Source organism: Drosophila innubila, chromosome X (genome assembly GCF_004354385.1).
Source record: "Drosophila innubila isolate TH190305 chromosome X, UK_Dinn_1.0, whole genome shotgun sequence".
NCBI classification, from domain to species: Eukaryota; Metazoa; Arthropoda; class Insecta; order Diptera; family Drosophilidae; genus Drosophila; species Drosophila innubila.
The window spans coordinates 4,164,116-4,175,525 of record NC_047626.1 but is presented as its reverse complement, the minus strand read 5'-3'; the positions used below and the strand labels follow the sequence as shown (position 1 = coordinate 4,175,525).

At 33.0% G+C, this 11,410-nt stretch overlaps 1 protein-coding gene across 4 annotated transcripts; it reads left to right on the top strand.

Annotated features, from left to right (window-relative positions):
* The first annotated feature begins 18 nt into the window (after window positions 1-18).
* Window positions 19-9,192, top strand: LOC117794046 (amyloid protein-binding protein 2). Of its 4 annotated transcripts, none has more exons than XM_034634528.1 (11): window positions 21-210; window positions 668-866; window positions 900-1,021; window positions 4,021-4,221; window positions 4,276-4,407; window positions 4,438-4,670; window positions 5,290-5,514; window positions 5,580-5,681; window positions 6,536-7,212; window positions 8,384-8,541; window positions 8,630-9,192. In XM_034634528.1, the coding sequence occupies exons 2-11, from the start codon at window positions 830-832 to the stop codon at window positions 8,759-8,761; spliced, it is 2,019 nt and encodes a 672-aa protein (XP_034490419.1). In that variant the 5' UTR covers window positions 21-210; window positions 668-829; the 3' UTR covers window positions 8,762-9,192. The 4 variants fall into 4 exon arrangements, with proteins under 4 accessions (XP_034490404.1, XP_034490419.1, XP_034490412.1 ...); XM_034634521.1 differs by having other exon boundaries at window positions 4,021-4,242; XM_034634513.1 differs by having other exon boundaries at window positions 19-210; window positions 4,021-4,407; window positions 8,633-9,192.
* Window positions 9,193-11,410: the final 2,218 nt, after the last annotated feature.

Genomic DNA, 11,410 nt, shown 5'->3' with positions numbered 1-11,410 from the left:
ATGTATCATCGTCACTTAATAGCTATCGATATATCAACATTATAACAACAACCCTGTTCCCAAGACAAATATAATTTTTTTTGGCATAAAATCGAAGCAAAAAATACGTCAATTGTGTGATACAAACGTAATATTACTACGGCAGCTAGCGCGGCAGTTAAGTGTGATATTTCGTACATGTGACGGACAGTCAAATGCATTCGATATTGTGTAAGTTTTCATTTGAAATAAAACTAGTAACAAATTCACGCACAAAAAAAAGAGAAAAAGAAAAAAACCAGCTAGTTTGGACTGGCTATAAGTGTGTGTGTGAGTAACAAAGAGGAACTCGTCGCAGCAGCAGAGCAGTGAAATTAACAGAAACAGCAGCTGTGCTGTGCGCAACAACAACAACAAGATATCAAAAAGAAGGGAAAGGAAAAACGAAGAACGTCTCAAAAGAAAGTGAAGTTAGCGCAAGTGTCTCGCTCTCTCTACTTTGCTAGTTGCTATTATGTGTGTGTGTGTGTGTATGAATTTGAGTGTGTGTGTGTGACATTACCACTGATTGACAGTTGACTGTTTTTTTTTTTTTGGACGCACGTGTGGCAAGCAACAAATTTTAACATTGCATTTTTTTTTTGTATGTACATATATTTTTTGATTAATTCAACGAAACTTGTTGCAGGCTGCACAGTGTAAAGCGGGTTTTTTTCTCTCGTTGGTTTTACCAACACAAAAGGAAACTAAGAAACTACAGAGCATACAACAAAAGAGAGCGCAGAAAACAGAACAAACATACAGAGGCAGTAACAACAATAACAGCAGCAACAACAACAACAAAAGCAAAATGGCTGCTCAACAGCAGCTATTGGCTTTGATGTCATCGGCCTCCGGTCACAACATCAACAGCTCGGAGGCTTTGTACGATCTATCATTGATTGCGGTTGTCAACAGCCTGGACCTCAAGGTGCCAGCCCTGGAGCGCATCAGTAAATTGCCGGAGTTGCCCCGCAATCTCCTCATTGATGTCTATGAGCTGGTAAGTTGCCACTCTTTCTAAAAGCCAATAAAAACCAAAGCAAATACAAATACCACAGCAAAAACAAAAACAAAGCAAATATAAATAAAAATACAAATACACGCACGTGCAAAATCAGCTGCGCCTAAAACGAACACACAAACACAGACAACCGCTTGTTTGCTTGCATGTGTGTGTGTGTGTGTGTGTTTTATCGCCTCGCTATTACCGCATTTGTTTTTTTTTCTGATCGTTTCGATTGTCGCTTATCTTTTGCACTGTTTTTGCAGAACGTTGTTTTGATTTACAGTTCAAGCATTTTTGCAAAAGCTTCAACGTGGAAAAGCTTTCCACGGCTTATGTTTACTGCTCAGTTAAAGCTTTTGGTACACGAGCTTCAAGGATGCTGCACACATACAGTTAGTCAAGAAAGTAATTTGACAGAAGCAACAACTAACGGAAATTCTCTTGCAAAAAAAAATATTGATGTAAATCCAAACTTTAGATAGAGTCTTATATTGAAATAGATAATCGCCCTAAAAAGTATCGAATTGTAATAGATCGAGCTGCAGATATCGAGTTATCTCAAAGGAGAAATATCGAGTTGTCGATATTTTGGACTATAATAATAGATCGAGTTGCAGATATCGAGTTTTCTCAAAGAACTTTTTTTTTTTTTTTTACGATTTTCTATCATGCCATAGTTATAATGATCTCAGAGACTAAAAAATATAGAGGAACCAAATTTGGCACACAGATTTTTATAGATCCCACGCAGATCAACTTTGTTTCAAATATTAGCCACGCCCCCTTCTGCCCCCGCAAATCGCGGAAAACCACCACACGCACACTTTTTAAGATAACACAGTTTTTATGGTAAATAACGTTATATGTATATTAATATAATCCATAATCTCACTTAACCGCAGCAAGATCGGACAAGTAGAACGGCAGTAAAAGCTAACCAAAGTAATTAATAAAGTTTATTTTTCAAAACAATCACCTAAAAGTATGCAGTAGTTTTTATTAGGTAATAATTTTCTTAAAGTACTTTTGTATATATTGAAATAAGTAAAGGGTATCCTATAGTCGGGATCTCGACTAAAGTCTTTCCCACTTGTTTTTCTTTAAAAATATACATTTTTTTTGCTCAAAAATAAAAAGTAACTTCTCATTACTGATGAAAAGCTTCAAAATACCAAACTGATATTTTTTTAAATAAAATAAAATAAAACTTGCAATTTTGTTCATATGTCAAAACACATTCATGACCTACTGTGTGCGTCAGTTTTTCAAACCGCATGTCATTGTCATTATATCAGCGTAATAGCTTTTGTGATATAATATCTTTTCATAAAGCTTTTGTTTATCCACTGTATCTTTGGATTATACAGATACCGAAGGGCATGTAAACTTCGTCACAAAAATAAAAGTAAAGCATCAATAGATTATCCAAACACACACACACACACACACACACACATAAATGTCAGATTGTCATAATGACGCTGCAATTACAATAATAAATTATAAACTGCGACAGCAATGAAGCTGCAGATGATGATAATGATGATGATGATGATGATCGTTGTTGATGTGCTTTTCTTTTTGTTGTTGTCGTCTAAATATAGATCATTTACGCAGTCATCGCGCCCTTCGGCTTTGCGTCCCGATCTCGAGCCATTGAACTTGGCCAACGTCCACTTGGTCTCTGATATAATTGAAAATCTTGAATGCAGAGTACTTACTAGCAATATTACTATAGTACCAACAATACTATAGTAACTATGAAAGTTAGTGATGTACAAGTTTATCGATAAATAGAAAACTTGATTTTCGCTGCTGCAATTTTCAACTACTATAACTAAATTTGGGCTAATTGAGCTTATTAATCGTGGCAAACCCCCCAAAAGTATATATATTCTTGATCAGGGTCAACAGCCGAGTCGATTGAGCCATGTCCGTCTGTCTGTCCGTCCGTCCGTCTGTCCGTCCGTCCGTGCGTCTGTTTGAACGCGTCGATCTCAGACACCACAAAAGGTAGAAACTTCAAACTTGGTATGTAGGCTCCTGGATTCCATAGGCAGATCAAGATTGTTTTTATTTTTGAATCGGACCACTATATCATATAGCTGTCATAGGAACGATGCATCGAAAAAGAAGTTTTAGTATGGAAAAGTTTTTTATTTGTTGAGATATCAGAACCAAACTGGGCTGGTATTATACATCCTGACTAAGTTTGGCTAAAATCGGTCCACTATATCATATAGCTGCAATAGAGACGCACAATCGAAAATTACGTCTTAGTATGAAAAAGTTTTTTGTTTTTTGAGATATCTTAATCAAACTGATAGAATATGCATTTAACTTGGTTTTGCCTATCTTGGCCGAAGTTCGTTCAAATCGGTCGACCATATCATATAGCTGTCATAAGACCGATCTGTAAAAAAGCAACTTTTAGTTTGAAAAAGTTTTTTGTTTTTTGAGATATCTTAACCAAACTGTTAAGTTGGTTTTGTACATTCTAACCAAATTTGTTTTGATTTGGTTCCATATATCATATAGCTGCCATAGAAACAATCGGTCGAAAATCAACTTTCTCTACAAGATGTAATAGTCTAGTGACAAAAGTACTTTCCTGTCCCAAAATTTCTTTACATTTTTTACATTTTTATTCAATTTAAAGATATTTTTTAATTTATTTTTCTAAATATTTAATTTGGTTAAATCTCAAGAATTTTTTAGACATTTGAAAGCAAAGGTTTCTTTAGCGCTGTTATAGATTTGTAGAGCACACCTGAATATCCAATTTTGTGAATAATTATATTACATTTATTAGGTATATTTTTAATAAAAAAAAAAAGATTGTTTAAAAAAATTATTGGCATTATTTTATGGAGCTTTAATGCACTTGCAGCAGCAAACTTAAAGTTAAAAGCGCTGCAAATTGTTGTCTAACCCTAATTAACTTAACTCAAATCACCATTGATTAATTCCTTTTTTGTTTTTGTGTTTTGCAGATGTCAAAGCGCGAGGATCTCAAGGACACACTCTTGGAGGAGCTTTCCAACTTGGATGTATTCAATTGCCTGGTGCATTACACGTCGGAACGCGGTCAGCTGCTGCGTATTGTGGCAGCATTGATGGCCAGCAACAAACCGTTGCCGCGTCGCCTTAGCGATGCTTATGTGGGACGCTTTGGGCTGCCACAGATGCCACAAGTTGAGGCACAGATGCCACAAGTTGAGGCACAGATGCCACAAGCTGAGACACAGATGCCACCACAGACTGAGGCAGTCAATATTGAACAGGCTGATGATGATAAATTGGCCAAGCAGCCAAGCCAGCTCAAGTTTAAATACGAATACGATGACATTGCCATTCCCAGCTGCAGCAACAACAGCTACGGTTGTTGTGGCAGCCGCATGGACAACAAAAGTGCTGCCACAGAGCTGGCAAAAGTGCAACAACAACAACAACAACAACAGTTGGAGCCACTGTCGCCACAGGATGGACTGGCCATTGATTTGGGTCTGCGACTCGGTAGCTTTCTATCCGAGGCAGGTTGGATGCAGGAGAGCATCTCGGTGTTGTCGTGCCTTAACGAAAGACTGAAGCAGATGAAACCCTTTAAGAATCAGCTGGTTACGCGTCTCGATTGCCTGCAGCGGTAAATATAATTATTTTTAATTATTGCAATTAATTTACACTCTCTTTATCAATCAAAAACAAAAAAAAAAATTAGAAATTAATATTTAAAAATTATTTTCATTATAAATATCGAAGGTGAAAGCAATTTTTCATGATTTAAAATTTAAATTATTTTTTTAGATTTTGTGATAAACATCAAAAAAAATTTGAATAACATAAATTGAATGAAATATTTTTGAGCCAAATGGTGTATTTTCAAAATCTAAAATTATTCACGATGTTTGACTCAATACCTTTCATATGATAAAGAACACAAATTACCGTAATAGATTGAAAAATCTGTTTTAATTTTGATTTTTTTATAATTAAAATTGTCTTAGCCATGTTGTGTGAAAATTTCAGCCTCCTAGCTCTTATGGTTTGGGCTGTGCAATGATCAGCCAGTGAGTGAGTGAGTCAGGACAAAGAGTTTTATATATATAGATTGATTTATAGATTTATTAAATAATTTGTTTAGTTACTAAAAAAAGAAAATTTAAATAATTTTTTTGTGGATACAAATCAACATATAATTCTTATTTTATCAATTTCATCAATTTAATTGAGTTAATCAAACAATTTATTTGTTTTAATTGCAGTCTACTCTATGCGGAATCATCACACTGCAATTTTAAATTGGCACAACAAACATTCGCTGAGCTGATGGGACTGAATCCCGTAATAAATGAAAGAGTGCCGTGTCCATTAATTGCCATGGTCTATACACAAATCTCGTCCATGTTCTTTGCCCGTAACGAGTACCACAACAGTCACTTGTGGAGCGTGAAGGCTCTGCACTACTTGGAAATGACAGCACCCTCACGGTGGGTTTAAATCACATTATTCTTAGTCTTCTAATATTAACTAATCCTTCATCTTTCCCTTGCAGCGTCTGCATTGATGTGCTGCGCCAGGCGGCCAAGGCGTGTGTGGTCAAACGGGATTTTTCCCGGGCCAATTTACTCATCTGCCAGGCGGTTCGACGTGCCCGGTAAATAATCATCTTAAATACAATTTTAATAAGTTACTGCGATTCGGAGATTGGAGAGACAGTCAATGGTTTAGATCAAAATTCCTTTGTACATTTAAATTATGTGATTATTATGTATTGCTGTATTGAAACAAAGTTTGTGCTATTTTAAAAATGCACTGAAATTCGTACAGAAAACGTTGACAGAATTTTCCTAATTTTGTCATCTATTTTCTAAAACATTATTTTAAGTTTTTAAGTCTTATTCACAATTTGGCAGCTATTCAAAATCAATGACATCAAAGATAATATAATTAGAATTTAATTTATTTGTGTGTTTTGTCATAAAACAAGAAATCAAGTTTATATTCAAGTTAATAATGCACTTTTAGATTTTCGAACAGGTCTTAATATAACATAAAATATATTATAACATAAAGTAAATAATATATTTCATGAACTAACAATTTTCATTAAATTTAGTAAACATAAATTGATATGCGAAAAACAAGTTTAAATTTTTTATTTAAATAATACAGCTGCGGTCAAAATAAAAGTAATGCATATAATGTAATTAAAAAAACTAAATATTAAAGCAGTTTAAATTTATATAAACTCTTCATTTTTTAAGACAAGGTTATTAAACAGTAAATCCGTGTGTGAAATCAAAATTAGTCAACAGTTAAATAGTTATATAGCAATTTTTTTATCTGTATATAAATTTTTAGTCCGATTTCTACCAAATAAGCTTCTCTGAGTTTCAATCGCACAATTTAAAATTTAAATGTAATGTTGAAACAGAAAATAAATTAATTTTTTGTGATTTTCATCTCATTCTAATCCATATTTCGCTTTCTCTCTCCCTCTCGCTGCAGTGAGACCTTTGGTCCAAATCATCAAAAGTACGGCGATGCTCTGCTGGATTATGGATTCTTCTTGCTGAATGTGGACTCTGTATATCAGTCGGTGAATGTGTACAAGGAAGCGTTGACCGTGCGTCGCGGCATCTTTGGGAATATGAACTTCCATGTGGCGATTGCACATGAGGATCTATCGTATGCTTATTATGTGCATGAATATAGCACTGGGGATTTCAGTTGCGCCCAGGATCATGTCGATAAGGCGGTGAATATTATGAAAAATCTGGTGCCAAGCAATCATTTGATGTTGGCATCGGCCAAACGTGTCAAGGCACTGTTGCTGGAGGAGATTGCACTCGATAAGATCGCCGATGGCATGGATGAGGAGGATCTGCTCTTGCAATCCGAGGAGCTGCACAATTTCGCCTTGCAACTATCGCTGGAGGTGTTCGGTGAGGTGAATGTGCAAACGGCCAAACATTATGGCAATCTGGGGCGTTTATATCAAACAATGAATCGGTTCGATGAGGCCGAACGTATGCATCAAAAGGCAATCAAGATTAAAACCCATCTACTCGGTCCCTATGACTACGAAGTGGGTCTATCAATTGGCCATCTCGCCTCGCTCTACAACTATCAAATGAAAAAGTTCCGACAGGCTGAGGATCTTTATCTGCGCAGCATTGATATAAGTAAGTAATCACTCTCTCCCTCTCTCTTTCATTTTCCATGCATCCATCTCTTTTTTTTTGGGCCTTGCAGTGCGTATTACAATTCGTTAGTATGAAAAACTTTTTTATTTCTTGATAAATTTCAACCAAACTAACAAATTGAGTATTTCATATTGTCTGACACATTCTGACTAAATTCTAAATTAAAATGGAACCACTATATTATATAGCTGCCATAGAAACGATCCTTCAAAAATCAACCTTTAGTATGAAAAACTTTGCTATTTCATGAGATATCTCAACCTAACTCGTCAAATTCAATATTTCATATTGTTTTATGCAACTTTATTAAATTTGATAAAAAACTACCACTGTATCATATAGCTTCCATAGGAACGATCGTTCGAAAATCAACCTTTAGTATGAATAACTTTTTTATTTTTTGAAAATATTTCAACCAAACTCACTAATTGTTTATATTATATTGTATTTAATAGTCAGACCAATTTTGATTGAAATCAATCCAGTATATTTTAAAGCTGTAATAGAAACGATCCTTCGAAAATCAATCTTTAGTATGAATAACTTTTTTATTTCTTGAAAATATTACAAACTCACTAACTCATATTGTTTAATAGACAGACCAATTTTGTTTGAAATCAATTCAGTATATCTTAAAGCTGTAATAGAAACGATCCTTCAAAAATCAAACTTTAGTATGAAAAACTTTGCTATTTCATGAGATATTTCAACCTAACTCATCAAATTCAATATTTCAAATTGTTTTATGTAACATTACTTAATTTTATAATATATCATATAGCTTTCATAGGAACGATCGTTCGAAAATCAACCTTGAGTATGAATAACTTTTTTATTTTTGAAAATAATTCAAGAAAACTCACAAATTGTGTTTTTCATAGTGTCTTATAAATTCTGATAAATTTTGATTGAAATCAAACCACTATATCATATACATTCATAGGTAAGATAGGAACAATAATCATTATTGAATTGTTGTGTGAATATCTTTCTCAATTATCAAGCAATTTTATTTATTTTTTAAACTCGTCCCAAAATCTTAAGTAAAATGTTTTTAAAAATCTGCAAGGCTCTGACAGAGTATCTTATTATCAGCATGCCATAAATAAAATGTTTTTGCTTTTTAATAACACTTTTAATTTGATTGCAGGCCTGCGCTTATTTGGACGTACTTACTCTGGCTTGGAGTATGATTATCTGGGACTGTGCCATGTCTATGAGACACTCCATGAATTTGAAAAGTATTTACGCTATGCTCACATTCTCGAAACCTGGCAACTATTGCGCGGTCAAAATCTAACACAAAACGTAATGAAATTGATTTTTTTTTTTTTTTGAATATTTTTGAAAATATTTTTTATTGAATTTACTGATGACACTAAACAATTATTTACAGAAGTCCAGCTATCCAGCGATTGAGGAGGACTTTACCATTGAGCAAGTGAAGACCAAGTTTTTCAATATGAAATCGCACAAGAATGAAGAAGCCTCAGGTTCCACATCGTCCGAGGAGCCGAGCAATAATTGAAAGCGGACCAAGCGGCAATATGTCATTGCTTAGGTGTTGCAATAAACACACACACACACACACATACAACACAACACAACACTCACACACACTAAAAAATTCTCATATACAACTTACACTTACATTTATTATACTTTAGCTTAAAGCGCAAATCAATTTTGTTAACAAATTTGGCAAGAGAGCAAAAAGCAATTTGCCATGACAACAACAGCAAAAACAACAACAACAAACAATTCAATTGGATAACGTTTTGCGCCTCTCAACGTCCACGTGAAATATCTTAATTTCTTTTATGAGTTAATTATATTTTTGTCGTTTTAATGTAACTATGCAAGAATTATAGTTTATGTCACGTCGTCTAAAGAAGATGAAATTCAGCACTCTCGTTTTGTTATAATTATCTTTTCTTTTGTTTATATACTTTAATATATTACTTTATTTATTATGCCATTGCAGAAAGTATTACAAGCTTGTCAAAAATTTAATACAGCTCTCTGCAAGGGTATCAAATCTTCGGCGTGTCGAATATAACATTTTCTTGATTTTTTCTTTTGTATAAATTTATTTATTTTTCACCAAAAAAAACTTGATTTGCATTTAATTTTTTTGTTCAAATTTGTGTTCACACTGAAGAATTTCTATAAATTTACACACACACACACACACACATACACACTTATGCACTTACAAAACACCTACTTGTAATTGGATTAATCCAATAACCGTTCATATTTTAATTCTAAAATACGAATAAATGATGTGATTGATAGATACATATACTATATATGTATTAAAAAAAATTGATAAATTGATAATCAATTAATTAAATATTGTTGTTCAATAATTTTTTTAGACCGAGCAGTTGTTAAATCAATTGATTAACAAATTGTAGCACAATTTGAATATGAATATAATAAAATATGTTGCTACTTCATGTATAAACAAAGTAAATAACGAATTAATCGTAACTACAATTAATTCGTCAATGCATTATTATTTTTGTTTTGTTTTTTTTTTGTTTTTCTTAACTATAAATACACATACAAAATTAATAACTAACTTGTAGTGTTTGTAAAATGATTATTGAGACATACGTAAATAGTATTTGCTACACTGCAAATTAACAATCGAAACCCCCTCCATTTAACCTCCCCTCATTCCCTTCCATTCCTCACTCCTCTTTTTAAGGTGTACATATAAATATGCGTGTTGATCCATCCATCCATCCAGCTGGAAAATAATTGTCCAGTTCTTAACCTTCGAGTAATGCCAGCTTCCAACTTAATTTGCAAATAAAAAAAAAAACTACATACATAAGTAAGTCAAGTTTATACAATACATTTAACGATACCTATGTATGCATAGTATTATCTTTATATAGGGAGATAAATATGTATATGCCTAAATAATAATAATAATGTAGCTACAACAATTTGGCATTGCCATCTGTTCAAATGCCCAAGCGAAAAATCTCAAAATAAAATTAAAAAAAAAAACTAATAACACATAACTTCATTTCGGGTGGTTAATGAATTAAGTTAACAAAAATAATACACTGCAGATTTTAAGGAATGTTTTATTTATTTTGTAGTATTTTTAGAACTTCCCTATTTTTATGTATTTAAAACATTCAATTTAATTTTACTTATTTACAGCTGTGAGCATCTAAATATAATCAAGGAAGAATTTCAACTTGAAAAGCTGTCAAATAATAACTAACTAATATCAAAATGGTCTACAATATATTTTAAAAACTTTTCAAAAATAGCTGATGAACAATAACAGCTTTATGAATTCAAATAAAAACCATTTAAACTAAGTGGTGAAGCTTTAAGTCGAATTTTAAATACTTCTAAGCTGGCAGCTTTTTAATTTAGTTTAAATTCATGGGATTTTCATGTGGAATAGCTTTTTCTCAAAAGAAATTTGCTCTAGTTTATTTTTCTAGCTAATACTGAATATATTTTCATAGAAATTAACACAGATTAAACCTTTTCCGTTCGAAAACAACAACAATTCTGAAACGGTGAAGTTGTAAATGTGCTTTTTTTAATGGCTCTTAAGGTGAAGATGTAGATAACAATCGGGTTCGGTTTTCAGCACATTTCTGTTTGTCGTTTTTGTTGTCTGTCAAATAGTTTAAAATCATTTTTAATTGTTTTTCTCGTTTGGCCCACTGTCACTTTTCTTTGGCCGCCGGCAGCAGCGACATTGTAAAAGTTGTTTCAAGTGTTTTCACTTGGGCGCAAAACGAGACGCGACGCACAGTGGATCGTTTTGTCCAAACTGTTTTCAAAAATCATTGCATTTGAACTGAAGGCTAACTAACCTGGATAATTTCAATATTACGAAAACGAGATACGTTTTAAATATTAAACGGTACTTAAACTTTATGTAGCTTACTTTTTATAGTTCAATAAATTAAAAAATTGCAATACCTTACAAACATTTGCTCTGGACTTCGCGTTTTTAAACTTAAATCTAGAAACTACGAATAGATTGAACCTGGAATTAACGAGAAATTATGTTTAAAGTCACCATCTTTATATGCTGACTTTAGCTGCTGATTTTTCTTTTTTTTTTTTTAGCTGCAGTTGTTCCCAGGTGCCATTTTTTTTGAATAGGCTAAAATGTTGTAACTTTTATTTA

Coding starts and splice junctions, on each gene's coding strand:
- LOC117794046 (XM_034634504.1), top strand. CDS start 830: ATGGCTGCTCAACAGCAGCTATTGGCTTTGATGTCAT. Junction 867..899: donor GCTATTGGCTTTGATGTCAT/CGGCCTCCGGTC, acceptor ACAGCTCGGAGG/CTTTGTACGATCTATCATTG. Junction 5,682..6,535: donor CAGGCGGTTCGACGTGCCCG/GTAAATAATCAT, acceptor CTCTCGCTGCAG/TGAGACCTTTGGTCCAAATC.